The sequence below is a fragment of the Nicotiana tabacum genome, unplaced genomic scaffold, assembly GCF_000715075.1.
Source record: "Nicotiana tabacum cultivar K326 unplaced genomic scaffold, ASM71507v2 Un00001, whole genome shotgun sequence".
NCBI classification, from domain to species: Eukaryota; Viridiplantae; Streptophyta; class Magnoliopsida; order Solanales; family Solanaceae; genus Nicotiana; species Nicotiana tabacum.
In genome coordinates this window covers 5,074,997-5,101,223 of record NW_027438239.1, presented here as the reverse complement: position 1 = coordinate 5,101,223, position 26,227 = coordinate 5,074,997, and the positions used below count along the sequence as shown (strand labels likewise).

Genomic DNA, 26,227 nt, shown 5'->3' with positions numbered 1-26,227 from the left:
CAATCCGCACTCATCCCGAGTGACCCGAATCGTGAGACCACGTTGTCTCGATACCGACGAACCATCTCATACCCTTCTCAAGTGCACAATAGCATCTCCAATTGGTACACCCATTTTGCAAGACCTTTCCTGCATCTGAAGCTAATTCTTTCTTTACTCCAATACTGTACCGCATACCTGATGATGACATAGAACATTCCAAGTTTTGTTCGCAATCCACTGCGAAAACTTGGTCCTTAACCACACAACGGACCCGAAATTCTTAGGCACTGCACTTAAATTCTTGAACCCACTAGGACTGTTGTCGAGAGTCACCTAGTCTGACCTGGGCCCGAATATAATCAAACTCCAACGCTATGCTAGCAGATGAACACCCTCTCGAAGCAACAACCAGCTGAATTCCTTTCCTTGTACATTACACCCATAAGAAGAATAAACTCCAAGTCTTCCCAAAAGCTTGAACATGACCGATAAAGCCAAATATAGCACACATCTATTGAGTTCTTTGCTAAATTACCCCTGATGTTTCCTTTTATTAGTCATAAATAATCCACTAATGCACCAATAACCAGAAGCTGCACAAGCAGACAACCACGCGATCCAATCGTAGACGGTGGGGCTACCCCACTTAGCTTTAAGCTACAATTATATAAACCTAGAATCCACAACGATTTCTCCATCTCAATTACCATGATCTTGCATCGACAACCCGCCAAATTTCTTGTAGTTTCTTATTAAACTTTTCATGAACATCCCAAATTATCAGCCAAAATCATATACTCGACTTTTCGCTTCATAGTAAGTAGAACTCTTCGTAGAAACTTTATCAAAATCACACAACCGCTGACATGTCCACAGGAGATAACCCACCTGTGGTATTCCATGCTGACATCTTCCAACGATGCTGCATCGAGTACAACTACCACGAGTTCAGTAAATCCTCCTGAGCCCGTGATCGTCCACCAGCTGTACAAGTTTGTTCCTTCCCCGTTGACATTAACTGAAAGTTTAACAATACCTTCCAAAATTGAAGCTATGTTGCATCCGTAGCGATAATGAAATATTCACACCCCTCTTTTTTTCAACCAAACTCCTTCCTGCCATATACAATCTTCCTCGATAGAGTAACCACCATCCCAAATAAAATCCGCAGACCAAATCACTTTCGATCATGATTCCCAAACCGCTCTAAATATTTTCAAGGCATGCGGCTATCCTGCCACAGAATCCATATGCTAATCTGCCATTCTTACTTCGGTTAAACCATCTCCTTTAAGCAACTTCTCGACCACTACTTTTCATACTTGACCTGCTAGTAATTCCGCTGGAATTAAATGTTGAACCTCTAAATCGTACACTGAGGAATCCTCCTTTTGAGCCATTCACTGCCTCAACACATAAATGAGCACCCCACCATTACATCAATATTGTGCGATAATGACGCATGCAGATCATAGCAATCTATACATAGCCTCAAAACTATCGAAAATACAACTACTAAGCTAAAATGACAGAATATCCTCCTGCAATGCGACGATAATTGCCTGCCCGAACATGCAAGGAAGAACATCCTACACCACGTCTGCAGTACCAATACAACTACTCGACGCCCAATTGACACGAGCGCTCAACATGATATAAGAATAAGTAGGAAGGTAATAAAGGCACAACACTCAATGGAATCAAACTGCACAATGAGGAAATCAAGAAAGGAAGTGCTCCTAACAGCCCTGTAGCCTCTTTAAGATAAGTAAAGCCGTCTCCGTATTGATCCGCAAGACTCTACTAGACTTGTTTATCACCCGTGAGACCCAAGTGAACCTAATGTTCTGATACTAAGTTGTCATGACCCAAAATCCATTATAGGTCATGGTGGCACCTAACACCGCCGTCAGGCAAGCCAACGGTGATTTATCAACTTAATTACTCATTCTTATTACTTTTAAAATCAAAATTTCCATTAGTTACATAAAATAAAATAGAATTTAAAGGGTAAAATGATAATATTACGTGAACTACAATAATGAACACCCGTAGGAACCCCAAAAACCCGATGTCACAAGTGCATGAGCATTTTTCTAGTGAGTACAATAATAATAATACAACATTTGTCCATAATGTAAATAGACAGGACAAAATACATAGTACGATGAAGACTCGGTAGCTGCAATGTGTAGCCTCGAATGTAGCTCACATGAAGTCTCCTCAACAGGTGCGCCTACGCACCAAGATGATCAACAAATGACCTGTCAGATCTTGCACATTTAGTGCAGAAGTGCAACATGAGTACGTAATTCAATGCGTACCCAGTAAGTATCTAGCCTAACCCTGGAGAAGTAGTGACGAGGGGTCGACATCGACACTTACTAGAGGTCCAAATAAATAATATGATAAATCATAAGAAGATATAAAGCACACAACAATAATGGGATAAATCTGTAAGTTACATAATCTTCTGAAGGTATGCATTTCTCAGTCTTGTATTCTATCTTACCAGCTCCGAAAATGTAGAGTGCTAATATTAAATAAATAATGAATATCATATAAAATACTGGTCATCAGTGGGAAGGTTTATCTTGTGAATATTCGGATTACTAGCGATATAACGCACGATTCTGCCGAGGTCGTTCGGCCCGATCCAGAATAATGTGTACACTACCGAGGATCGTGCGTCACGAATCATAGATGCATCTATATACTTCCGAGGCGTTCAGCCCGCTCCATAAGAAAAGGAAGGAATTTACCGAATTATGAGACACGTATTTACAATACAGCACATGAGCATAAAATGAATATGATCTTTACCATTTCTCAAATAACTCGCCCACAACTCAAAGTGTTAAGGCTTGGCCTAGTGTACATATATATTTGTTTCTAAATCAATTTCAATTATAACTTCAACTAATTAAGTGAGCAGAATGAGTTCAAAGAATTCAAATATTACATGATAAATAACTAAGTCTGTCCGGACATAAACATGCTAAAGCTACGTACGGACTCTCGTCACCTCGTACGCACGTAACACCCACAACTAGTTTCACATAACAATAAATATCACCTAGGGCGTAGGTTTCCTCCTCACAAGGTTAGACAAGAGACTTACCTCGCTCCGAAATTCCATAATCGGCTCCAACACCACTCTAACACCTTAAACGGATGCCCGTCACTCCAAAACTAGTCAAACAATATGCAAACCAATCAAAATATACTCTAATACCCATAATTAATCAATTTAAATAATTCCCAACTCCGCTCGAAAAGTCGATAAATCCAACCCTCGAGCCCATATGCCCGGATTCAAAAATTGTTTGAAGATAAATCTTACCCACAACACCACGAACTAAAATATATAATTTATTCCTAATTCAATGTCCAATTTCGTGGTCAAAATCTAAAAATACCAAATTCTAGGTTTTCTACCAAAAATCCCAAATTCCTACTAAATTTCCATGTTTAAATCCATATACAAACCATGTATTTAACTTGTAATAGGTGGGAGTCACTTACCTTGCCATAGATGATGAAAACCTCCACTTGAAACACTCAAAAATCTCCCAAAACCAAGAGAGAATGAAAGAAAATGGCCAAATCCCGTTCTTAAAAGAACACACTGCCCAACGACCTTGCGCACTTGCAGAATAGTACCCGCTTCTACGGAAGCCACCTCGCAGCTGCGGCTTCCCCCAAGGTGCCAGCTTTTCACTTCTGTGGGCCCTCAATCGCAGATACGCATCTGTTTCTGCTGAAATTCCCCTGTATCTGCGGACTCCCAAGATCGAGCAGTCTTCCGCACATGCACGCATACGGCCGCACCTGCGGCTCCGCAGGTGCACCACAACACCCCCACCTACGGTCTTCCAACCCCAAACCACCTATGCTTTTTCCTTCGCCCGCATCTGCACACCCGCATGTGCGGTAAACTCCCCGCACCTGTTTCTCCAACCAATCTTAAGCCCAACTACTTCTGCGACACCAGGGACGCTTCTGCTGTCTCACACATGCGACCCTTTTTCCATGCAGGTGCGATTGCACCAGATCTCAGCTACCTCAGCACTGCTCCTAAGTCCAAACTCGATCCGTTTTCAATCCGATTCGCACTTGAGGCTCCCGGGACCCCGTCCAATCATACAAACACATCCTAGAATACAATACTAACTTAGTTAAAACCTTAAACCATGTCAAACAACATCAAAATCATGATTTGTGCCTCGAATCAAACTTATAAATTTCCAAATCTCCAAATTCTATATCTTGTGTCGAAACGTATCAAATTAATCCGGAATAATTTCAAATTTTGCACACGAGTCATAAATGACATAACGAAGCTAATTCAAGGCTCGGATCCCCAAACGGAAAAATAATTCCCGCATCTAACCAATTGATCACTTACTTCTTTACAACTTCCTTCATGTTAGGGTTCAACCTTCTTTGATATTCTCTGGAAGGTTTGTGCCCATCTTCCAGTAGAATTTTATGCATGCAGAAGGCAGGACTGATACCCTTAATATCTGCAATGGTCCAACCAATTGCATTCTTGCACTCTTTCAACACCTGCAAAAGTTGTTCGACCTGCACATCTAACAAACCAGATGAGATAATAACAAGTAAAGTTGAATTAGGTCCTAATAAATCATACTTGAGGTGCGATGGTAGCGGTTTCATCTCTCATTGTGGTGATGCTTCAATCGATGGCTTGTCTAGAGGGTTATTTCTTTCTTCCAAGTGTAAAGGCTCGAATTCGAGCTCTCATTTCCAGTACCCTTGCCCTTGAAGAGCCAATAACCATTCCGCCAAGTCCTCACCATTTACTTCTTTCAAGTTCATAAGGCAGGCTGTTAAAGGGTATTTTGCAATAAGTGCCTCATCATCTTGCTCCATAATTACATCCACCATGTTTAACAAAGAGCAATTTGCAAACTCACTGGGTCACCGCATAGACGTTTGCACATTAAATGTTATTTCTTCATTATTCAGCCTTATCTTCAGCTCCCCCATTTCACAATCAATCAGAGCTCTCCCCGTGGCCAAGAACGGCCTTCCAAAAATTATGGGAATCTCCTCATCAACCTTACAGTCCAGAATGAAACAATATGCTTGAAACACAAATTTTTCAACTTGCACAAGTACATCGTCAAGTATACTTGATGGCCTTTTCACTGTTCGGTCAGCTAGTTGCAGTTTCATGGATATGGGCCTTGATCTTCCAATGCCTAACATTTTATAGATAGATAATGACATCAGATTTATAATTGCTCCCAAATCACACAATGCTTTAGCAAATGCATAGCTACCTATGGTGCATGGAATTATGAAGCTTCCAGGGTCGGATAACTTCTCAGCTATAGGTCTTGACACAAAAACACTACTAGTATGTGTCAATTTTATAGTTTTCAAGTCGTGGAAGGCAAACTTATGAGACATCAAGTCCTTCATTATTTTTGCATAACTGGGCATCTCCCTCAAAGCATCAATTAGAGGAATGTTTACCTGAATTTGCTTCAGCATTTCCATGAAATTTTTGTACTGTTCATCCTTCTGATATTTGGCCAACCTCTACGGGAAGGGTGCTTAAGGTCTCTTCTTTTCTGTGGCTTGAGTTAGATCCTGCTCAAGCACTTTTTCTAAAACCTTCTCTTGCATTTTCTCAGTCTTCTCCGCAACGTCTTTTTCCTTGTTTATTTCCTCGTGGGCTGGTTGTACCCTTACTTATGTTAGCCTGGTTGACTCATCTAACTCAATTGGCACTGACACATGTGTTTCAGTTGACCGGCTCTCACGAGCAATTTCTTGCTCTAAATCAAGATCTCTACCATTTCTCAAGCTCACCGCCATAAGGGGCTTCAGGCCCTGCTCTTTTGGATTGACATGTGTGTCCGCAGGTAACGTCCCTTGAGGACGATTGTTAAGGGCCATGGATAATTGACTTAGTTGAATCTCAATGGACTTGATAGCCGAATCGTGTGACACTACATTTTCTTTCATTTGGTTGACCTTTTCTTCCATTTTCCCGCAGGCCCCAATGAGTTGTTGCAACATTCCTTTAATTTCAGATAACCCATCATCCTGCCTCACTATCTGCTGTTGTTGAGGTTGTTGATAAGTTAGTTGCTGATTTTGTTAGTTGACCCTGTGGTCGCATAGCTCCAGGATTGTTGGTATTATTGGACTGTTGTTGTGCAGGTCTATACTGCAGATTTGGATGCCCCCAATTCTGAGCACCTTGTCTCTGTGCTCCATAGCTTCCCACACAGTTCATGTTCTGTTGATAGTTCTGGTTGTCACTTTTACCACTCCACATACACACGTATGGTTGGTTAATGCATGGTGTACATAATCCCCCATTAGTCGTGTCAACTATGTTTACCTGCTTCTGGCCTAATTAATCAATATCCTTGGTGAGGATACTCATTTGCGTCATCAGTGGCCATATTTTCGGCTATGGAATTGTTCGGGTCTAATGCTACTGAGTGAACTATAAGGGTGATTGTGGAATCTCTTGTCATCCATCCTGAGTTTTGAGCCATTTTATCTAGAAGGACCTTACACTCTCTAAATTACTTGCTTAAAAATGCTCCACCTGCTGAAGCATCAACATTGGCCTTCAAGCTGTCCGCCAATCCCATTTAAAATCGTTGTCCCAACATCTGATCTGGAATGCCATGATTTATATATTTAACCAACATACCTTTGAATCTCTCCCATGTTTCTTGTAATGTTTCACCTGGTTTCTGCCTGAAGCTCAATATCTCATCAACCTGCTTGGCAGTCTTATTGGGTGGGTAGAACTTATTCAAAAACTGCTTGACTAATTCCTCCCAAGTTGTGATGGAATTTATGGGGAGCGAATTAAGCCAAGTTTGGACTTCTCCTGTAACTGAGAATTGAAACAACAAAAGTTTTTATTGCTTCTAGTGTCACATTTGGTTTCCTTTGCGTGACACAAATTGACAGAAAATTTTTCAGATGCTGCTGTGGATCTTCATTGTAAGACCCGGAGAAAAGTCCCTTGTTTTGCAGCAGATGTAGCATGTTGTTTGTGATTTGAAATGACTCCGCTTTTATCTGAAGGACTGCAATTGCAGTTGCCAAATTTTCAGAAGTGGATCATGCCCAATCATACCAAGCTGCTTCTGGTACAAGAGGTGCCAACCCTGATTATTCGGGTCATTCACATTGGTTCGATTGTTTTGATTATCCAAAGCGTCACCCATGCCTGGTTCAATTTGTTCTCTTGGGTGATGATGTTGTTTGTCTTTCTTGTTTGCATGATTTAATGCCTTGAAAGTTTTCTCAGTATCCGGTAATGCTTCAAACAATTTACCAGTTCTTGAAGAGTTTCTAGGCACACACCTATAACACACAAGACCACAAACGTTAGGATTTCAATGTAATGAACGAAGGGAAAACTCATTTAATTCTTGCTCCACGGCGCTTGGCAGCCTATTTCTTCTCGAAAATCATGTCCAACCCTAGAATAACCCATTTGGGGAATATTTATGTCAATCCCCCGGTCCAATTTCGGGTTTGGGTCTTTTAACCCGCGACCTTTAATTACAGTGCTATAGACCTCGCGAAGCCTGGCCTATAGCGCGGTCGACCTAGCTATAAACCTCGCGAAGCCTGGTCTATAGCGTGGTCGACCGGGATATAGACCTCGCAAATCCTGGTCTATAGCACGGTCAACTTGGCTATAGACCTTGCAAAGCCTGGTCTGTAGCACGATTTAGATACTTGATGCTTTTGTGCTCTTTTCTTGTATTTTTGTCCTCTTTTTGTGCAATTTTCTTTCGATGATTCCTTCCAATGTTCCTACACATAAAACAACACAATGTAGCTCAAATATCGCACAATAACTCATTAGACCAATAAAATATATGGTGAGTAATGTGCTAAAAGTAAAGCATTTTGGCATCACATCACCACCCCATACTTAAACGTTGCTCGTCCTCGAGTCAACCACCAATTTCTAGAGAACTTTTATTTTCTTTTAGCACATCCGAAGTGTAAGGACCCGTAAAAATGTAAACCAAAAACTCGGGGTTTCGTGGTGCTAAGATAGATTCCTACGTTATTATAGTAGAAATTCTTTATGGCAAGCTTGCGAGCCTCGGTTCGGACTTTTTGGATTAAAGAGTACCCCACAGACTTGAGGAAAATGTTTTGCAGAAGGACGCATTTCTGCGGCCCATTATTCGGCCGCATAATCACTTTGCGGACCGCATAATGGCCGCAGAGTGAAGCAGTATGTTGGCCAATTTGAGGTCAGTTTTGCGGTCGATTATGCGACCTCATAACTACTATGCGGACCACATATCGATCGCATAATACTTCTTGAGTTTTTGCGGAGGGAGTTTTGCGGTGTATTATACGACCGCAGAACGAGTATGCGGACCGCATACTGGTCGTATACCTGGGCCGTAAGTTCAGGCCCCTGAGGGCCATTTCTGCGGTCACTTTGCGGACCACATAACCATTATGCGGTCGCATATGCGACCGCAGACCTGCGTCGGGGCACCCATTTTCTTAATTTAAAAACCAGACCCAATATGCGACCACAGACCTGTGTCGGGGCACCCATTTCCTTAATTTAAAAACCCGACCTCCATTCCGTTAAAACACCCCTTTAGTCCATTTTGAAGCTCATTTCTCATATTTCTAGTATGTGAGAGAGAGAGGGTTCTAGAGAGAGGGCCTAATTTTCATCAATAAATCTTCAACCATCACTCAAAGCTTGGAAATACTCAAGTAGAGCACGAAATTCTTCATCCAAAAAGGTAATATTTCATCACCCCAGCTCTTAATTTCAAACATAGCTATAATGGGGTACTAGGGTAATACTTCATGGGTATGAGAGTGGTTCATCTTGCATGCATGTGATAAAGAGTGGGAAAAATAAAAAGTGAACTAGAACTACGAACATTTTCCTAATTTTGGGTTCAATTTGTATATTGCTAAAATAGATTGAGGTTGCTAAGGGTTCCGGATAATTGTAGAGTCTAAAGAAGCGCAATTGAGGTATGTATGGCTAACTCTTTTCTTCTTAGAATCGAACTCCTGGTGTCTGAATAATTGGTGTAAGTTCCAACTTGATCATTCTAGAATTGTTTGCCTTAGTGTGTTGGATTGAAAGACTCATGTTCCCTAATTGTTTTAGATGGTTACCATGTCATCATGTTATTTGAGAATGAAATCATGATTTTCCAAGCTCCTTCCCTTATTTGTGAAATGCCTTATGTGATGTATTTATCAACATGAATGATGATGTTATTTGAATGAATACAAAGGGAAAAACTTGAATTATAAAATGTTCCCAAGTGCCTAGAACGACATAATAAATGAGGCTGTTTGTGCCATGTAACGAAATATGGGAAAGAGTTGTGAATTGAGTGAACAATTGAAAGAGGTTATGTCTCAAGTGAGATGGCTTAGCCGATCGGGCCAAGATCAGATGCCATATTGTACACATGGTGGCATTTGTGTTGGAATCATTGATTTACAATGTGGATATGGATATGTCTCACTTGATATGACTTAGCCGGTCGGGCCGAGACCGGACTCCGTGTACAAACACGGTGGCATTATGAGTTGTGGCTTTGGCACTAAAGATTATTAACCTAAAAAATGGAGTTTCTTTGTACTTCTATGAAGTACTTATTGATTATTATGACTGCCTTCTCTTTGTTTCACTGTTCATTCTACTAAGATTGGTGTTTGCCTTACATACTAGTACTATTCGACAATACTAATGTACCTTCTGCCGGGGGCGCTACATCTTTGAATCGATGTAGGTGGTTCCATCGCAGATAGTGTTGATCGCAGATAGTGGTGCTCTCCCTCACACTTATCACAGCAGTCTTGGTGAGCCCCATTTCTTCCTGGGGTCATGTAGTCCTTCTTTTGTATAAGTTTTCATATTTTAAGGTATAGCTGGGGCCTTGTTGCTGGCATTGTCATGTTCCTCTTTTGTACCCTTAGAGGCTTCGTAGACGTTTATATGGGTCATGTATGTATGTTGGGGTGGTCGTTAGATCAAGTTGTATTTTGGAAACTCAACTATGGCATAACGTTTATATATTTATATAACTAATCGCTCCCCCTGTTTTACAAATGGTGATGCGTTCCCTTTTTGGATTATGAATGAGTCGGGTAGGAAAGGTTTAATAGGCTTGCTCGACCGAGTTCACTCGATCTAGCGTCGGTCATGCTCCCCGAGGTTGGGGCGTGACAAACTTGGTATTAGAGCCTAAGGTTTTAAAGTGTCCTAGGATGTCTCGAAGCCGTGTCTAGTAGAGCCCTTCTTATCGGTGTGTTGTCGATCACATCTATAATAAGGGGGCTACTTGGAAATTTAAGAATGATACCCTTCATTGTTGTTCTATATCGTGCGATAGAGTGGAACGTGAGGTTGTTTTCCCCTAATGCCAAGAAGCCAATGCCACCCCAGGAGTGGTTGTTGATTCCTTACTTGATAATGTGGGTGAGGATAAACCCCCTACTATCACACTGCCTGATTCGTCTACTCCTGAACAGACTACCCCAATTCCTACCCCCGCAAAGGGTGCCACAATCCCTCCCGCCGATATACCTGTTCCACCTCCAGCCCCAGCTCCCGGTCCCGGTATTTTTGATGGAGATCTTAGAGGAGCTATTCAGATCTGACTCAGTTAGTAGCTTCCCAGTCTCAGAGGTCAAATGTTGCACCCACCTAATTTAGGTTGCAAAGAGATTCTTTTGGTTCTAGGGTAAACAGGTTCCTTCAGTTAGACCCTCCAGTGTTTACAGGTACTGATCCTGGGGCAGACCCGCAGGATTTCATTGATGAGATGCATAAGACTCTCCGAGTTATGCGTGCTACAGAGACAGAGGGAGTAGAGTTGGCCTCCTATCATCTGAAAGAGGTGGCATATTCCTGGTTTGAGATGTGGGAGAATTCCCGTGAGGAGGGGATCCCTCCGGCGGATGGAGTGAGTTTGCGGATGCCTTCATAGATCATTTCTTGCCTGCCGAGACTAAGGCAGACCGTGCTGTGGAGTTTGAGACCCTTAAATAGGGTAGTAAGCACTTGTGGGAATATCACATGTAGTTCATGCGCCTGTCAAAGTATGCTGCTCAAATGATGCCGACTATGGAGACTAGGGTGCGTTGATTTGTGCAGGGCCTTAGCCCTTTGGTTATTAACGAGGCTGCCACAGCTGCTCTAAATTCCGACATGAACTATAGGAAGATGGTGGCATTTTCCCAAGCTACGGAGACTCGAAAGTTAAAGCTTAGGATGGAACGGGAAAGTAGTAGTAAGGCCCGATCAGCGGGCAACCTTGGGGATTCATTCGGAGGTGGGAGATCAGATTCTCGGGGAGGATCATCAGGGCCACCCTAGTCTTATGCTCAGTCTTTAGCTAGTGCTTCACCATCAGGGCACGCTCAGTAACAGGGGATTTACTTTAGGCCCGGTCAGGGCAGCAGGGGGTCCCACCATCAGGGCCGATCAGGAGGGAGATTCCAGCAGCAGTAGAGGGCCCCATTCCCTAAGTGTGGGAGGATACATTCAGGAGTTTGCTACCTAGACATGCCAGTATGTTACGGATGCGAGATGAGAGGTTATATTCATAGGGAGTGTCACGCATCCCGTCAGGGTGCAGGCAGGGGCACAGCTCAGTCATCCAGTCCTACAGCCACTACATCTTCAGCACCCCCTCCAGCTCGAGGCTCTCCAGCACCCACAGGGCGTGGTGCAGCTAGGGGTGCTGCACAGAGTTCGGGAGGACCCAGCCAATTCTATGCTATGAGTAGTCGACAGAGTGCAGAAGCTTCACCAGATGTCATCACAGGTATATTGACTGTTCAATCTCATGATGTGGATGCCCTAATTGATCCCGGATCTTCTTTGTCCTATGTTACTCCTTATGTTGTTATGAGCTTCGGGATAGAACCGGAATAGCTTCATAAGCCGTTCTCTATATCTACTCCGGTTGGCGAGTCTATTATGGCCACACGGGTTTATAGGGATTGTGTTGTCACGGTGTGTGGTCGGGATACCATGGCCGATCTCATTGAACTAGGGATGATTGATTTTGATGTAATAATGGGAATGAATTGGTTTTATTCATGTTTTGCCAAACTTGATTACCGAGCCAGAATCATGAGGCTTGAGTTTCCTAATGAGCCAGCTGTTGAGTGGGAGGGGAATAATGTTATGCCAAAATGTAGGTTTATTTCTTACCTTAAGGCCACGAAGATGATCAGGAAGGGGTGTATTTATCATTTGATCCGAGTTACGGACACCACTGCTGAGGTGCCTACCCTTGAATCTGTACCAATTGTGAATGAATTCCCCGATGTATATCCGGATGAGCTCCCTCGAATTCCTCCAGATAGGGAGATTGATTTTGGGATTGATGTGATGCCGGGCACGCATCCTATATCCATTCCACCTTATAGAATGGCATCGGTAGAATTAAAAGAGCTAAAAAAGCAACTAGGGAAATTGCTAGAGAAAGGTTTCATCCGACCGAGTGTGTCACCTTAGGGTGCACTGGTTCTCTTTGTCAGAAAGAAAGATGGATCGCTGCAGATGTGTATTGATTACCGGCAACTCAACAAAGTCACAATCAAAAACGAATACCCATTCCCTAGAATAGATGATTTGTTTGATCAATTACAATGTGCTAAGTTCTTCTCCAACATTGATTTGCGGTCCGGGTACCATCATTTGAAGGTAAGGGAGCAGGATATTCCGAAAACAGCTTTTAGAACTCGGTATGGGCACTTTGAATTTTTGGTAATATATTTCGGGCTAACAAATGCCCCGGCAGATTTTATGGATCTTATGAATCGATTCTTCAAGCCGTTCCTCGACTCCTTTGTGATAGTATTCATTGACGACATCCTTGTGTATTCACGAAGTCGAGAGGATCACGTCGATCACCTCAGGGCAGTTCTGCAAACTCTTCATCAACACCAATTGTATGCAAAGTTCTCGAAATGTGAATTTTGGCTTGAATCTGTTACAAAAGATTGCAGCGGTGAAGGATTGGCCTAGACCTACTACTCCAACAGAGATTCGCAGTTTTTTGGGTTTGGCCGGGTATTATAGGAGGTTCGTGGAGGGGTTCTCCACTCTTGCCTCTCCATTGACTAAATTGACGTAGAAGGCGGTTAAGTTCCAGTGGTCCGATGCTTGTGAAAGGAGCTTCCAGGAATTGAAATCAAGATTGACTTCGGCACCGGTATTGACCCTGCCAGAGGGTACCGAGGGGTTTGTGGTGTATTGCGATGCTTCAAGGATCGGTCTTGGGTGTGTATTAATGCAACATGGTAAGGTTATAGCATATGCTTCAAGGAAACTTAAGAATCATGAAAAGAACTATCCAACTCATGACTTAGAGCTTGCGGTGGTGGTTTTTGCATTAAAATTTTGGCGTCATTATTTGTATGGAGTCCATGTAGATGTATTCACGGACCACAAGAGTCTTCAGTACATTTTTAAGCAAAAGGAATTGAACTTAAGGCAGAGAAGGTGGCTTGAATTGCACAAAGATTATGACATCGACATTTCGTATCATCCGAGGAAAGCTAATGTGGTGGCGGATGCTCTTAGTCGGAAATCTATGGGTAGTTTGGCTCACTTGGAGGCATGTCAAAGGCCCTTGGCCCGGGAGGTTCACCAGTTGGCCAGTTTGGGAGTTCGTCTTGAGGACTCTAATGAAGAGGGAGTGATTGTACGGAATAGGGCATAATCATCGCTTGTGACAGAGGTCAAGGAGAAGCAATACAATGATCCAGTGTTGGTGTAGCTGAAGGAAGGGATTCAAAAACATAAGACTACGGCTTTTTCTCTTGGCATGGATGACGGTACATTACGGTACCAAGGACGACTATGTGTTCCAAATGTAGACGGCCTTCGGGAAAGAATCATGGCAGAAGCTCATACTTCTAAATATTCTGTGCACCCAGGCTCTACAAAAATGTATCATGACCTCAAGGAAGTTTGCTGGTGGAATAACATGAAGAGGGGTACGGCGGACTTTGTGGAAAAATGTTCAAATTGTCAATAGGTAAAGGTCGAGCATCAGAGGCCCGGTGGGTTAGCACAGAGTATAGAAATTCCAATATGTAAATGGGAAATGATCAATATGGATTTTGTGATAGGGTTACCATGTACTCCGCGTAAATTTGACTCAATATGGGTGATCGTGGATCGACTCACGAAATCAGCACACTTCTTACCAGTTAGATCCACCGACACTGCGGAACAATATGCTTAATTGTATATCAAGGAAATAGTTAGGCTTCATGGCACTCCAGTTTCCATCATTTCCGATCGAGGGGCCCAGTTCACAGCTAATTTCTGGAAGAAATTTCAGCAAGGTTTTGGTACGTAGGTAAATCTTAGCACGGCTTTCCATCCACAGACTGACGGGCAAGCAGAGCGGACTATTCAGACGCTTGAGGACATGTTGTGTGCGTGTGTGCTTGACTCCAAGGTTAGCTGGGATGATCATTTGCCGCTCATAGAATTTTCTTACAACAACAGCTTCATGCCAGTATTCAGATGGCGCCGTTTGAGGCCTTGTATGGTAGAAGATGTAGATCGCCGATTGGGTGGTTCGAGGTTGGAGAAGCTGAACTAATAGGACCAGACCTTGTGCATCAGGCTATGGAAAAGATTAAGATCATAAAAGAGCAGTTGAAAACTGCTCAGAGTCGTCAAAAATCCTATCCAGATGTTCGTCGCAGAGACTTAGAGTTCAAGGAAGATGATTGGGTGTTCTTGAAGGTATCTCCCATGAAGGGGATCATACGGTTTGGAAAGAAAGGTAAATTAAGTCTGAGGTATGTCAGGCTGTATAGAATTACTCAAAGGATAGGTACCACCTGAGATGTCATTAGTGCACCCGGTATTCCATGTGTCCATATTGAAGAAGGTAGTTGGAGATCCGTCCGCAATCGTACCGGTTGAGACCATCGAGATTAGTGAAGAACTGTCATACGAAGAGGTTCCGGTTGCTATTCTTAATAGACAGGTCCGAAAGTTGAGGAACAAAGAAATTGCATCCGTAAAGGAATTATGGCAAAACCAGCAAGTCGAAGAAGCTACTTGGGAAGCCGAGAATGAAATGAAAAAGAAGTACCCTCATTTATTTGAATAGCCATGTAATAGCTCTATAAAGTTGTCCCCCCCCCCTAAATTTTTGTACCACTTGTTCGGCTAATATAAAGACACTACTTTCTAGTTATATGTCCCCCATGAGGCTTCGGTTGGTGTTATTTTGCATTCTATTGTGTCATTTAGTTCTATATATGTTGCTAAGGTGTGTTTCGGGGGCTCTCTGACAGGTGGATAGGCCTAAATACAAAGGGAACTCTAGCAAAATTCTCAGAAAGTTAGGAAGTTAGGCAAATCTGGAGCTGATGTTACGTGGTACAACTGAAACTCTGTTAAGAAAACCTTGATCCTCATTCGAGGATGAATGATCTTAAGTGGGGGAGGATGTAAGGACCCATAAAAATTTAAACCAAAAACTCGGGGTTTCGTGGTGCCAAGATAGATTCCTGCGTTATTATAGTAGAAATTCTTCGCGGCGAGCTTGCGAGCCTCGGTTCGGACTTTTTGGATTGAAAAGTACCCCAAGGACTTGAGGAAAATGTTTCGCAGAAGGACGCATTTCTGCGGCCCATTATGCGGCCGCATAATCACTCTACGGACCGCATAATGGCCGCACAGTGAAGCAGTATGTTGGCCAATTTGAGGTCAGCTTTGCGGTCAATTATGCGACTGTATAACCACTATGTGGACCGCATATCGATCACATAATCCCTCTTGAGTTTTTGCGGAGGGAGTTCTGCTGTGCATTATGCGACCGCAGAACGAGTATGCGGACCGCATACTGGTCGCATACCTGGGCCATAAGTTTAGGCCCCTGAGGGCCATTTCTGCGGTCACTTTGCGGACCGCATAACCATTATGCGGTCGCATATGCGACCGCAGACCTGCGTCGAGGCACCCCTTTTCTTAATTTAAAAACCCGACCCCCATTCCGTTAAAACACCCCTTTAGTCCATTTTGAAACTCATTTCTCATATTTCTAGTGTGTGAGAGAGAGAGAGAGAGAGAGTTCTAGAGAGAGGGCCTAGTTTTCATCAATAAATCTTCAACCATCACTCAAAGCTTGGAAATACTCAAGTAGAGCACGAAATTCTTCATCCAAAAAGGTAATATTTCATCACCCCAGCTCTTAATTTCAAACATAGCTATAATGGGGTACTAGGGTAATACTTCATGGGTATGAGAGTGGTTCATCTTGCATGCATGTGATAAAGAGTGTGGGGAAAATAAAAAATGAACTAGAACTATGAACATTTTCCTAATTTTGGGTTCAATTTATATATTGCTAAAATAGATTGAGGTTGCTAAGGGTTCCGGATAATTGTAGAGTCTAAAGAAGCGCAATTGAGGTATGTATGGCTAACTCTTTTCTTCTTAGAATCGAACTCCTGGTGTCCGAATAATTGGTGTAAGTTCCAACTTGATCATTCTAGAATTGTTTGCCTTAGTGTGTTGGATTGAAAGACTCATGTTCCCTAATTGTTTTAGATGGTTACCATGTCATCATGCTATTTGAGAATGAAATCATGATTTTCCAAGATCCTTCCCTTATGTGTGAAATGCCTTATATGATGGTACTTATCAACATGAATGATGATGTTATTTGAACGAATACAAAAGGAAAAACTTGGATTATAAAATGTTCCCAAATGCCAAGTACTACTTAATAAATGAGGTTGTTTGTGGCATGTAACGAAAGATGGGAAAGAGTTGTGAATTGAGTGAAAAATTGAAAAAGGTTATATCTCAAGTGAGATGGCTTAGCCGATCGGGCCGAGATCGTACGCCATGCTGTACACATGGTGGCATTTGTGTTGGAATCATTGATTTACAATGTGGACATGGATATGTCTCACTTGAGATGGCTTAGCCGGTCGGGCCGAGACCGGACTCCGTGTAAAAACACGGTGGCATTATGAGTTGTGGCTTTGGCACTAAAGATTATTAACCTAAAAAAAAGATGGAAGAATTGAACTGGAAACTATGTGATCCTTACTTGGAGTTTCTTTGTATTTCTATGAAGTACTTATTGATTATTATGACTGCATTCTCTTTGTTTCACTGTTCATTCTACTAAGATTGGTGTTTGCCTTACATACTAGTACTATTCGACAGTACTAACATCCCTTTTGCCGGGGGCGCTACATAATTGAATGGATGTAAGTGGTTCCATCGTAGATAGTGCTGATCGCAGATAGTGGTGGTCTCCCTCACACTCATCACAACAGTCCTGGTGAGCCCCATTTTTTCCTCGGGTCATGTAGTCCTTCTTTTGTATAACTTTTCATATTTTAAGGTATAGCCGGGGCCTTGTTGTCGGCATTGTCATGTTGCTCTTTTGTACCCTTAGAGGCTCTGTAGACGTTTATATGGGTCATGTATGTATGTTGGGGTGGTCATTGGATCGAGTTGTATTTTGGAAACTCAACTATTTCATAACGTTTATATATTTATATAACTGATCTCTCCCCTGTTTTACAAATGGGGATGCGTTCCCTTTTTGGATTATGAATGAGTCGGGTAGGAAAGGTCTAATAGGCTTACTCGACCGAGTTCACTCGGTTGAGCATCGGTCGCGCTCCCCGAGGTTGGGGCATGACACGAAGCACATCATACCTATGACTATGGTTGATAGCAATAACTAAACTTTAGCATATGTGTTCGACACACATTTCCCTTTACTTTATGCCATACTTCAAATCTTTATTCAACAAAAGGACAACATGTTTCTAACAATCCTAACCTCACAAACCGACTCAATATCACAATGCATTCATGGTTTGAACACTTAACATCATAGAGAAATCTAATAACGTCACCTATCCCTTGAAAAGTCATGTGCCCTCACAATAACAAGAGAGTAAGTTGAATCCAGACATTCGAATCAAATGCTCAAATATATTTTAAGGATTCTCATATATCAAAGAAATTCCTCACTCTCACAAAGAAGTCCATTGCATGCACAAAGTACCATAGGCTTGCCCATTATATAAACCTCTACTAATGTAGACTTGCTCGATCTAAAATCAATTAGGACTTTTATGGTTGTAATGTTGATTTAAGGACGAGTAGGATAAATTTAGGAATAGTGACTAACCCTCCTAAGTACTTTAACACATCACATAATTAACTTTAAGCGCATTTTTCTTCAACCCAACTGCATTTTCACAAATAATATCATCCCCAAAGTATTTTCTCTTTCTTTAAGCACTACTTTAATTCACACCCACTAGCAAGAATAAGATATCTTTTTTTTATGATTAGTTTTCACTAGTGTGTATTATTTTTCAAAACAAGTGCACCCTTTTTATTTCATTGGTTCCACTCGAAAGCCACCCCACACTTAGTCCTTACTTATTATAGCGCTCACTTCACAATTAAAGTGCTTTACGAGGTACAATGATCAAAATATTGTTAATTGAGAACAAATGGGCATAGGCTTGTAGTGTGGTTTCCAAATAAAAGTCTATAGGCTCAAAAGGGTTGAATAGGTATAAATTTTATTTGTGGTAGACATTAAGTTCAAAAAGATTAAAGAAAGCCTAAAATCATTTTTCAAACCGAGCAAAACCTAAAATTTTGCTTCAACTCACATGTTGGGCAAGTTATAGACTCTAATGCAATAACACGGACTATACAATTCTCACCAGACATGGTACATGACTCACCAAGGACGGTTCCATTCCTATTCTCAAATAATTGCAAGTATTCACAGAGCCACAAAATATTAAGCATCAAACACAAAGTGACACAAGCCAAGAAAATGAGATATATGTGTCAACAAACATGTTATTACTCAACAAGGCATAATAAACATTTTCAAACCATAGGGAAGGTACTACACCTGCTAGAGCCTAAATATTCTATTATCAAACTAGTCAAAGACGCCTAGCAATTCTCATTTTTCCATTCTTTTATTCCCTAAATTCTATTCTAATCTAAATACAAAACAGAAACTACAATCCGGTTCAACTACATCCCGTGGAAATGAACCGAGGCACAAAGAAAAACCACGAGAGATTATTACTACCTAAAATAATAAAAAGACCTATATATATATATATATATATATATATATATATATATATATATATATATATATATATATATATTAGTAGACTTAAGTCCCTCAAGAAAGCTTCCTAAGAGATTCATCGTTGGGAAAAGTCCAGTCATTTCATTTTTTTAATTATTAAATAAGGAGAAATACGAAAATAAAATAAACATTGAACACACGAACTAATTAGTTTATCTAATATTTACAAATGACAGAGAATAGCTTCCACCCCACACTTAGATCATGCATTGTCCTCAATGCATATATAAATTCATAAACACAAAAACATGTAAGGTGGCAGGAAAAACTCCCTGATCAGACATCGTCTTCGCCCTCATCGTCGAAGGCTCCATCTACACATGTCCAGTCCTCATCCTCTTCTCCCCCATCATCATCATCATCATCCTCGCCGAACTGCTCTGGCTCAGCCTTGAAACATACTGGTGTGTTGACATCCTCATCATCTGGGAGTCGTTGCCCATTGACAAGCCTAACTAGCTGTTGTGCATGAGGATTGAGCGGATAACGCTCCTCCAAGGTGGCCCTCTCCTCAGTAGTGGACGGCATTCCCCTTATCCTAAGATGTAAATCCATCATCCCATATATATGTGCCATAAGGCTGTCATCTCGAGCATTGCTCTCGGCACCTGTCATTGTGGCCATGGCATTTTCCTCTTTCACCTGCATGCTTGTGATGTCCATTAGTCTGAGAGGTTGAGGAATGCTTTATCAAAATCTCGCTCCTCCTCCACCTCTTCTTTGCGCAGGTACTGAGTCAACATGTTGGCAAAGGACAATCTGTCAATGCGCTTGCTTTTCTCACCTGGGACATCTGGTAGCATATTAAGTGGCCCACATTCACTTTTTGGCCAGTCATGAGGAAGTAAAACACGCATATCCTTTCACGGCTTATAAGGGTCTCATGATTTCATGGTAATAGTCACGTGTTGATCAATTTCAGTCACACCTGAGCTTCTGGCTTCATTGGTTTCTTTGTAAATTTCCTATGGCGTTGGGTCTTCTTGTCACGAACCCAAGCGGCCACAGAATTGATACCACAAAGAGTGTGTCTCAATGCCTGATATGTAGGACGGGTGATGAAGTTGTCCAAGAGTTCTTGTGGAACATCCGGAGCTCCCAAAAACTTGCATATAGTTGTTTCCAAAAAATCGATCAACCGTCCGATAATAGGCATCAGCGCTCAGGATCATTCAGATCAAAATCGGTATAAAATTCTCGAACAAGGTTGACATTTATATCCCCGATGTTTCTAAACATGTAGCTTAAGACAAGGTCATTAATACCTTTCCAAATTGATTAGTACTTAGCTTGTAGGCACCGCTCATGAATAGTTGACTCAAAATGTATATGTCTCGGCCGACAAAGTTTGTACCAATCCTTGGAAGATTGAGGTATGCTCTTTAGTCCAAATTCTCGTTGTCCCTCAGGTTGTAGGCGTGTTGCTATAGCTGCAACTGCTTGCAACACTTCAACTTGGATTGAAGTGGCCTCCCCACATTTTCTCTTTTTCGGTGGAGGTCTGGAAGAAGCCTTGGCCTTAGTTGGAGCAGTAGCCTTGCCCTTACCTTTACCATCATCTTTTTTAGGAGACATACTCGTACCTACATAAGTGAATGTTCCTCAGTGATAAAGCAGATGAATCAATTCAAAACATGGTCTTGCGATCCCACACTTAAGAGTTCATTACATGATGTTCAACCATTGAGGCTACTCAGACTTCACCTCTTTAATTTAGCATGCGAATAAAGCAATGGCAAAATGGTGTTTACCACAATTGCTATGCATGTAGCTGCTGTTGAGCCCAACTAAATTTGCAATTTGGAGTGGTGCAATGCAACTTAGCACAAGTATTATAATCCTGGAGACCAGAACTTCATTTGGGCAAAGAGTGTCTTTGAGGCATTTCGACAAACACTTAGCATGTGCTAGTGTTGTCAAAGTGGTTGTAGAGATGAGGGATTGCCTCACCATCCCCAAATCGGCTTGGGGATTTCATGTTATAACCTTGTACCCAACATCAATACCATTCCTATGGGATTTATGGGATTAGGGCGAGAAAGCAATTTGATGCTATGAATACGTACCCAAAATTGTTGGAATTTCATTTCTTAACTCAATTCAAATTTGTGATAGATGAAAGAGTTAGGAACATACCTTAGATGCTTAGGAGGATTGAAATGTTCTTCAATTGATGTCTCAAGTGAGTAAAAGAGTGGATGCAAATCGTCTTGAATGAAATTTGTGTGTGAGGGTGAATGGAAAAATAGACGGGCAGTGTAGTGTGTTTAGTGAGGTGTGTGTCTTTGTGTAGTTTTTTAATATAAAGAGATTCGAAAACAAAGTAGTGTTTTAATATAAAGAAGTAAGAAAACAAAGTAGTGTTTTAATATAAAGAAGTTAGAAAACAAAGTAGTGTTTTAATATAAAGAAGTTAGAAAACTAAGCTTAAAAAATATTAAAACATCACTTACTTGGCGACGCACGCTCCCAGCGAGAAATTTACCTCACGAAGCAAGATCCATATGGAGATGAGATGCAGGCGAAGCGAGGTCATAGCAAGCTGGTGGTCTAGTTGGGCGAGGTCTGCAGCGTGGTATTAAAAAGAAAAGAAAACTGACCTCGCGATAACCCGCGCAATGCGAGGCAAACGCGAGCTCTACCTCGCTGTAACCATGTGAGGTCCATGGCGATCTCTAAAGCATGCATGTGGGCTGACGTGAGGTACTGCTTAGCGAGCTGTATCATTTTCAACCAGAGGCTTAACGCCAGGTTTTTCTTGTTGTATCCCTTGCGACGCGAGCTTAAACGTGAAGTAATTACCTGGCAACACAAGCTAGAAAGCACGCTGGGCAGCAGGCGATGCAAGCTGTACCGCAAGATTGACCTCGCTTAATCCCTCACTGGGTGAGCTCTATAGAACGCTTAAGACCTGGCGACGCGTGGTGTTTAGCGAGAAAAGGAGTGGTTCGTTGTGCTTAGGATGGTCAAGCTCCCAAGAGAGCAATGGACAATAGGTTTACAACAATGGACAGTAGGTGATGTGTGGTGCGTGCGTGTATGGGGCTGGCCCAGCGAAAATGGGAGATGGAGAGGCGAAACCAATAGCGAGATAGAAACTTGGCTGGCAAGAATTTCAGCGAGCAAAGGGCCGTGCGAGAAGATCTCTAATGCATGCTTAGAACCCGAGGACGCGAGCTCCTAGTGAGAAACTTACCTGGCGCAGCGAGATCCTTAGCGAGTTATGAAGCAGGCGACGCGAGGCATAATGCGAGGTTATTTTCTGGCTATGCGAGGTCTACTGCCCGGTTTTGCTCGTTGTTTCCCTTGCGACGCGAAGCTTCCGCGAGATTGGTCTCGCTATAACCCTCGCTGGGTGAGGTCTTAGTGCGCTGAAGAATTGGCGACGCTAGCTGGAAATCACGCTGGGCAGCAGGCGAAGCAAGCTGTGCCGCGAGGTGAAATGTTTGCGATGCGAGGTTTGCTTCCAGGTGCGATATGCATTTAAACTGGGTGACGCGAGGTATCCATCGTTGTTTGGAGCGTACACATGTAATTGGTTTTGGTTTTGTGAATGACTACAAGCGTCATGACTTTCCATCGTACTCCATTACCTGTTCAGACACCAAGATTTAGCTAAAAACTTGTTAGTGCATAAAACAAACAAATATTTATAGTTAAGCTAAAATAAACTACGAATTGGATTGCCTCTCAACGAGCGCCCGATTTAATGTCGCGACATGACGCATGCGATCAAACTTAAGGTTCACTCAACCATTGAGGCTCCTTCAAATGAATCACCAATACAATATTTTCCTCATCCATGCCAAGGTAATGTTTCAACCTTTGCCCATTAACTCTAAACCTGTTCGTTCCATCCTCGAATTCAATTTCTACAACTCCACTTGAGAGTACTTGCACCACTCTAAATGGTCCTGACCAACTAGATTTCATCTTACTTGGAAATAGTTTCAATCTTGAATTATACAACAACACGACATCTTCTGGTTTGAAAATCCTCTCTTGAATATGCTTGTCGTGCATGATCTTCATCATTTCCTTGTACAACCTGGTGCTTTCAAAAGTATGGTAACGGAACTTATCGAGTTCATGAAGTTCTGTGACTCTACTCGTACCAGCGACCTCCATGTCAAGATTTAATTGCTTTAATGCCCAAAAAGCTTTATGCTCTAGCTCCACTGGTAAGTGACACACCTTTCCGAAAACCAATTTGTACGGTTACATACCAATTGGAGTTTTGAATGCAGTGCGGTCGGCCCATAGTGCATCATCCAATTTTTTTCGCCCAATCAGCCCGAGTAGCATTTACAGTTTTGGTCAAAACACTCTTGATTTCTCTGTTTGACACCTCAACCTGACCACTTGTTTGTGGGTGATACGAAGTGGAAACCTTATGGCGTACACCATATTTTTCCAGCAACTTTGCGAAGGCTCGGTTGCAGAAGTGAGTTCCTCCATCACTAATGATCGCTCTTGGAGTTCCAAATCGGGTGAAGATATTTTTTCTTAGAAAATCAATAACTCCCTTTGCATCATTTGTTGGGAGTGCTACAACTTCTACCCATTTCGAGACATAGTCCACTGCTACTAGTATATACTTGTTGTTGTATGAGTTAACAAATGGTCCCATAAAGTCGATTCCCCATACATCAAATACTTCCACTTCTTGGATTGGGTTCATGGGCATCTCATGTCGACAAAAAATATTCCCCGTCATTTGACACTCATCACAGCTCTTTACCCAAAAGTGTGCATCTTTAAACAACATCGGCCAATAGAAGCCCTACTCCAATACTTTAGCAGTTGTCCTTACTCCTCCGAAATGACCTCCATAAACCAAAGCATGACAAGCCTACAAAACAGAAGCTTGGTCTATCTCTTGAATATATCCCTGGATCATGTTATCAATACAAATCCGAAACAAATATGGTTCATCCCATAAATACATGCGATAATCACGAAAGAACTTTGTTTTCTCCACAGAAGACAATTCATAGGGAACAATATCGCTTGCCAGGTAGTTTGCAATGTCGGCATACCATGTCGCTTCCTCAAGTTTCGTGGATAACAATTGTTCATCCGGAAAAGTCTCCATGTCTCTTCCATCTCAACCTTCATTTCAGCTCCTTCTATCCTGGACAAGTGATCGGCAACTTGGTTCTCCGTTCCTTTTCGGTCACGAATTTCCAAGTCAAACTCTTGCAGCAGTAGAACCCATCAAATCATGCACGACTTTGCTTCCTTTTTATCAATTAGGTACATGAGAGCATCATGGTCAATATAAACAATTACCTTAGAGCCTATCAAGTAGGACCGGAATTTGTCAAATGCGAATACCGCTGCTAGCATCTCTTTTTCTGTCACTGTGTAATTTAGTTGGGGCGCCATTCAATGTTCTATTTGCATAGTAGATTGGATGCATGATTTTATCTTTTCTCTATCCAAGTACTACTCCCACGACATGGTCACTTGCATCACACATCACCTCAAATAGTTTCTCCCAGTCGGGTGCAACTATGATAGGTGCAGACACTAGCCTCTTCTTTAATCCTTCGAAAGCTACTCTGCAGTCATCAGAAAACACAAAAGGGTGATTTGTTTTCAAGAAATTTACACAAAGGGTTAGCAATCATGGAAAAAGCTTTTATAAACCGCTTGTATAAACAGGCGTGACCAAGAAAACTTCTTATTGCCTTGACGAAAGTGGGTGGTGGCAGCTTCTCTATTACATCAATCTTGGCACGTTCTACCTCAATGCCCTTACTTGACACTAGGTGTCCCAAGAATATACATTCATGTACCATAAAATGATATTTTCCTTGTTCAGCACCAGATTAGTCTCCATATGTATCTGCAATACTCTTTTCAGATTTCTAAGCCAATCATCAAAAGCATTTCCCACCACTGAGAAATTATCCATGAGAACCCCATTATATCCTCTACAATATCTGTGAATATGTCCATTATGCACCTTTGGAATGTGGCGGGTGCATTTCATAGGCCAAACGGCATTCTCCGAAAAGCGTAAATGCCATATGGACAAGTGAATGACATTTTCTCTCTATCCTTCGGGGCAATAGATATCTGGTTGTACACTGAGTATCCATCCAAGAAGCAAAATTGGGACCTCCCTACCAATCTATCTAGCATCTGATCAATGAACTGCAGGGGTAAATGATCTTTTCGGGTGACCTTGTTCAATCTTCTATAGTCCATGTAAATTTGTCATCTCGTGACTATTCTTGTTGAGATTAATTCATTGTTCTCATTTTGCACAACAGTCATCCCACCTTTCTTTGGCACACACTGAACTGGGCTAACCCAGTTGTTATCTGAAAGGGAAAAAATAATTGTCGCATCTAACCACTTGATCACTTCCTTCTTTACAACCTCCTTCATGTTAGGGTTCAACCTTCTTTGATGTTCTATGGAAGTTTTGTGCCCATCTTCCAGTAGAATTTTATGCATGCAGAAGGCCAGACTGATACCTTTAATGTCTGCAATGGTCCAACCAATTGCATTCTTGCACTCTCTCAACACCTGAAATGTTGTTCTACCTGCACATCTAACAAACCAGATGAGATAATAACATGTAAAGTTGAATTAGGTCCCAAGAAATCATACTTGAGGTGAGATAGTAGCAGTTTCAGCTCCAATTGTGGTGGTGCTTCGACCGATAGCTTGGCTGGAGGATTCATTCTTTCTTCTGAGTGTAAAGGCTCAAATTCGAGCTCTTTTTTCCAGTACCCATGCCCTTGAAGAGCCAACACCCATTCCGCTAAGTCCTCGCCATTTACTTCTTCTATGTTCATAAGGTAGGCTGTTAAAGGGTCTTTTGCATTAAGTTCCTCATCATCTTCCTCCATAATTACATCCACCGTGTCTAACAAAGAGCAATTTGCAAACTCACTAGGTCGCCGCATAGACCTTTGCACATTAAATATTATTTCTTCATTATTTAGCTACATCTTTAACTCCCCCATTTCACAATCAATCGGAGCTCTCCCTGTGGCCAAGAACGGCCT

General features: G+C 41.9%; 1 protein-coding gene and 1 non-coding gene across 2 annotated transcripts; one reads left to right on the top strand and one right to left on the bottom strand.

Annotated features, from left to right (window-relative positions):
• Window positions 1-4,926: 4,926 nt before the first annotated feature.
• On the bottom strand, window positions 4,927-5,505 carry LOC142178813 (uncharacterized). The gene has a single exon (XM_075248534.1). It carries the CDS (start codon window positions 5,503-5,505, stop codon window positions 4,927-4,929), a length of 579 nt encoding a protein of 192 aa, XP_075104635.1.
• A 1,149-nt stretch (window positions 5,506-6,654) lies between these two features.
• Window positions 6,655-6,761, top strand: LOC142178837 (small nucleolar RNA R71). Its single transcript, XR_012707048.1, has one exon. It is a non-coding gene; the product is annotated as a small nucleolar RNA R71 (small nucleolar RNA).
• The last annotated feature ends 19,466 nt before the right edge of the window (window positions 6,762-26,227 follow it).

Bases quoted from the DNA above. Each gene is read 5' to 3' on its own strand.
- LOC142178813 (XM_075248534.1), bottom strand. From the start codon at position 5,505: ATGCTGAAGCAAATTCAGGTAAACATTCCTCTAATTGATGCTTTGAGG.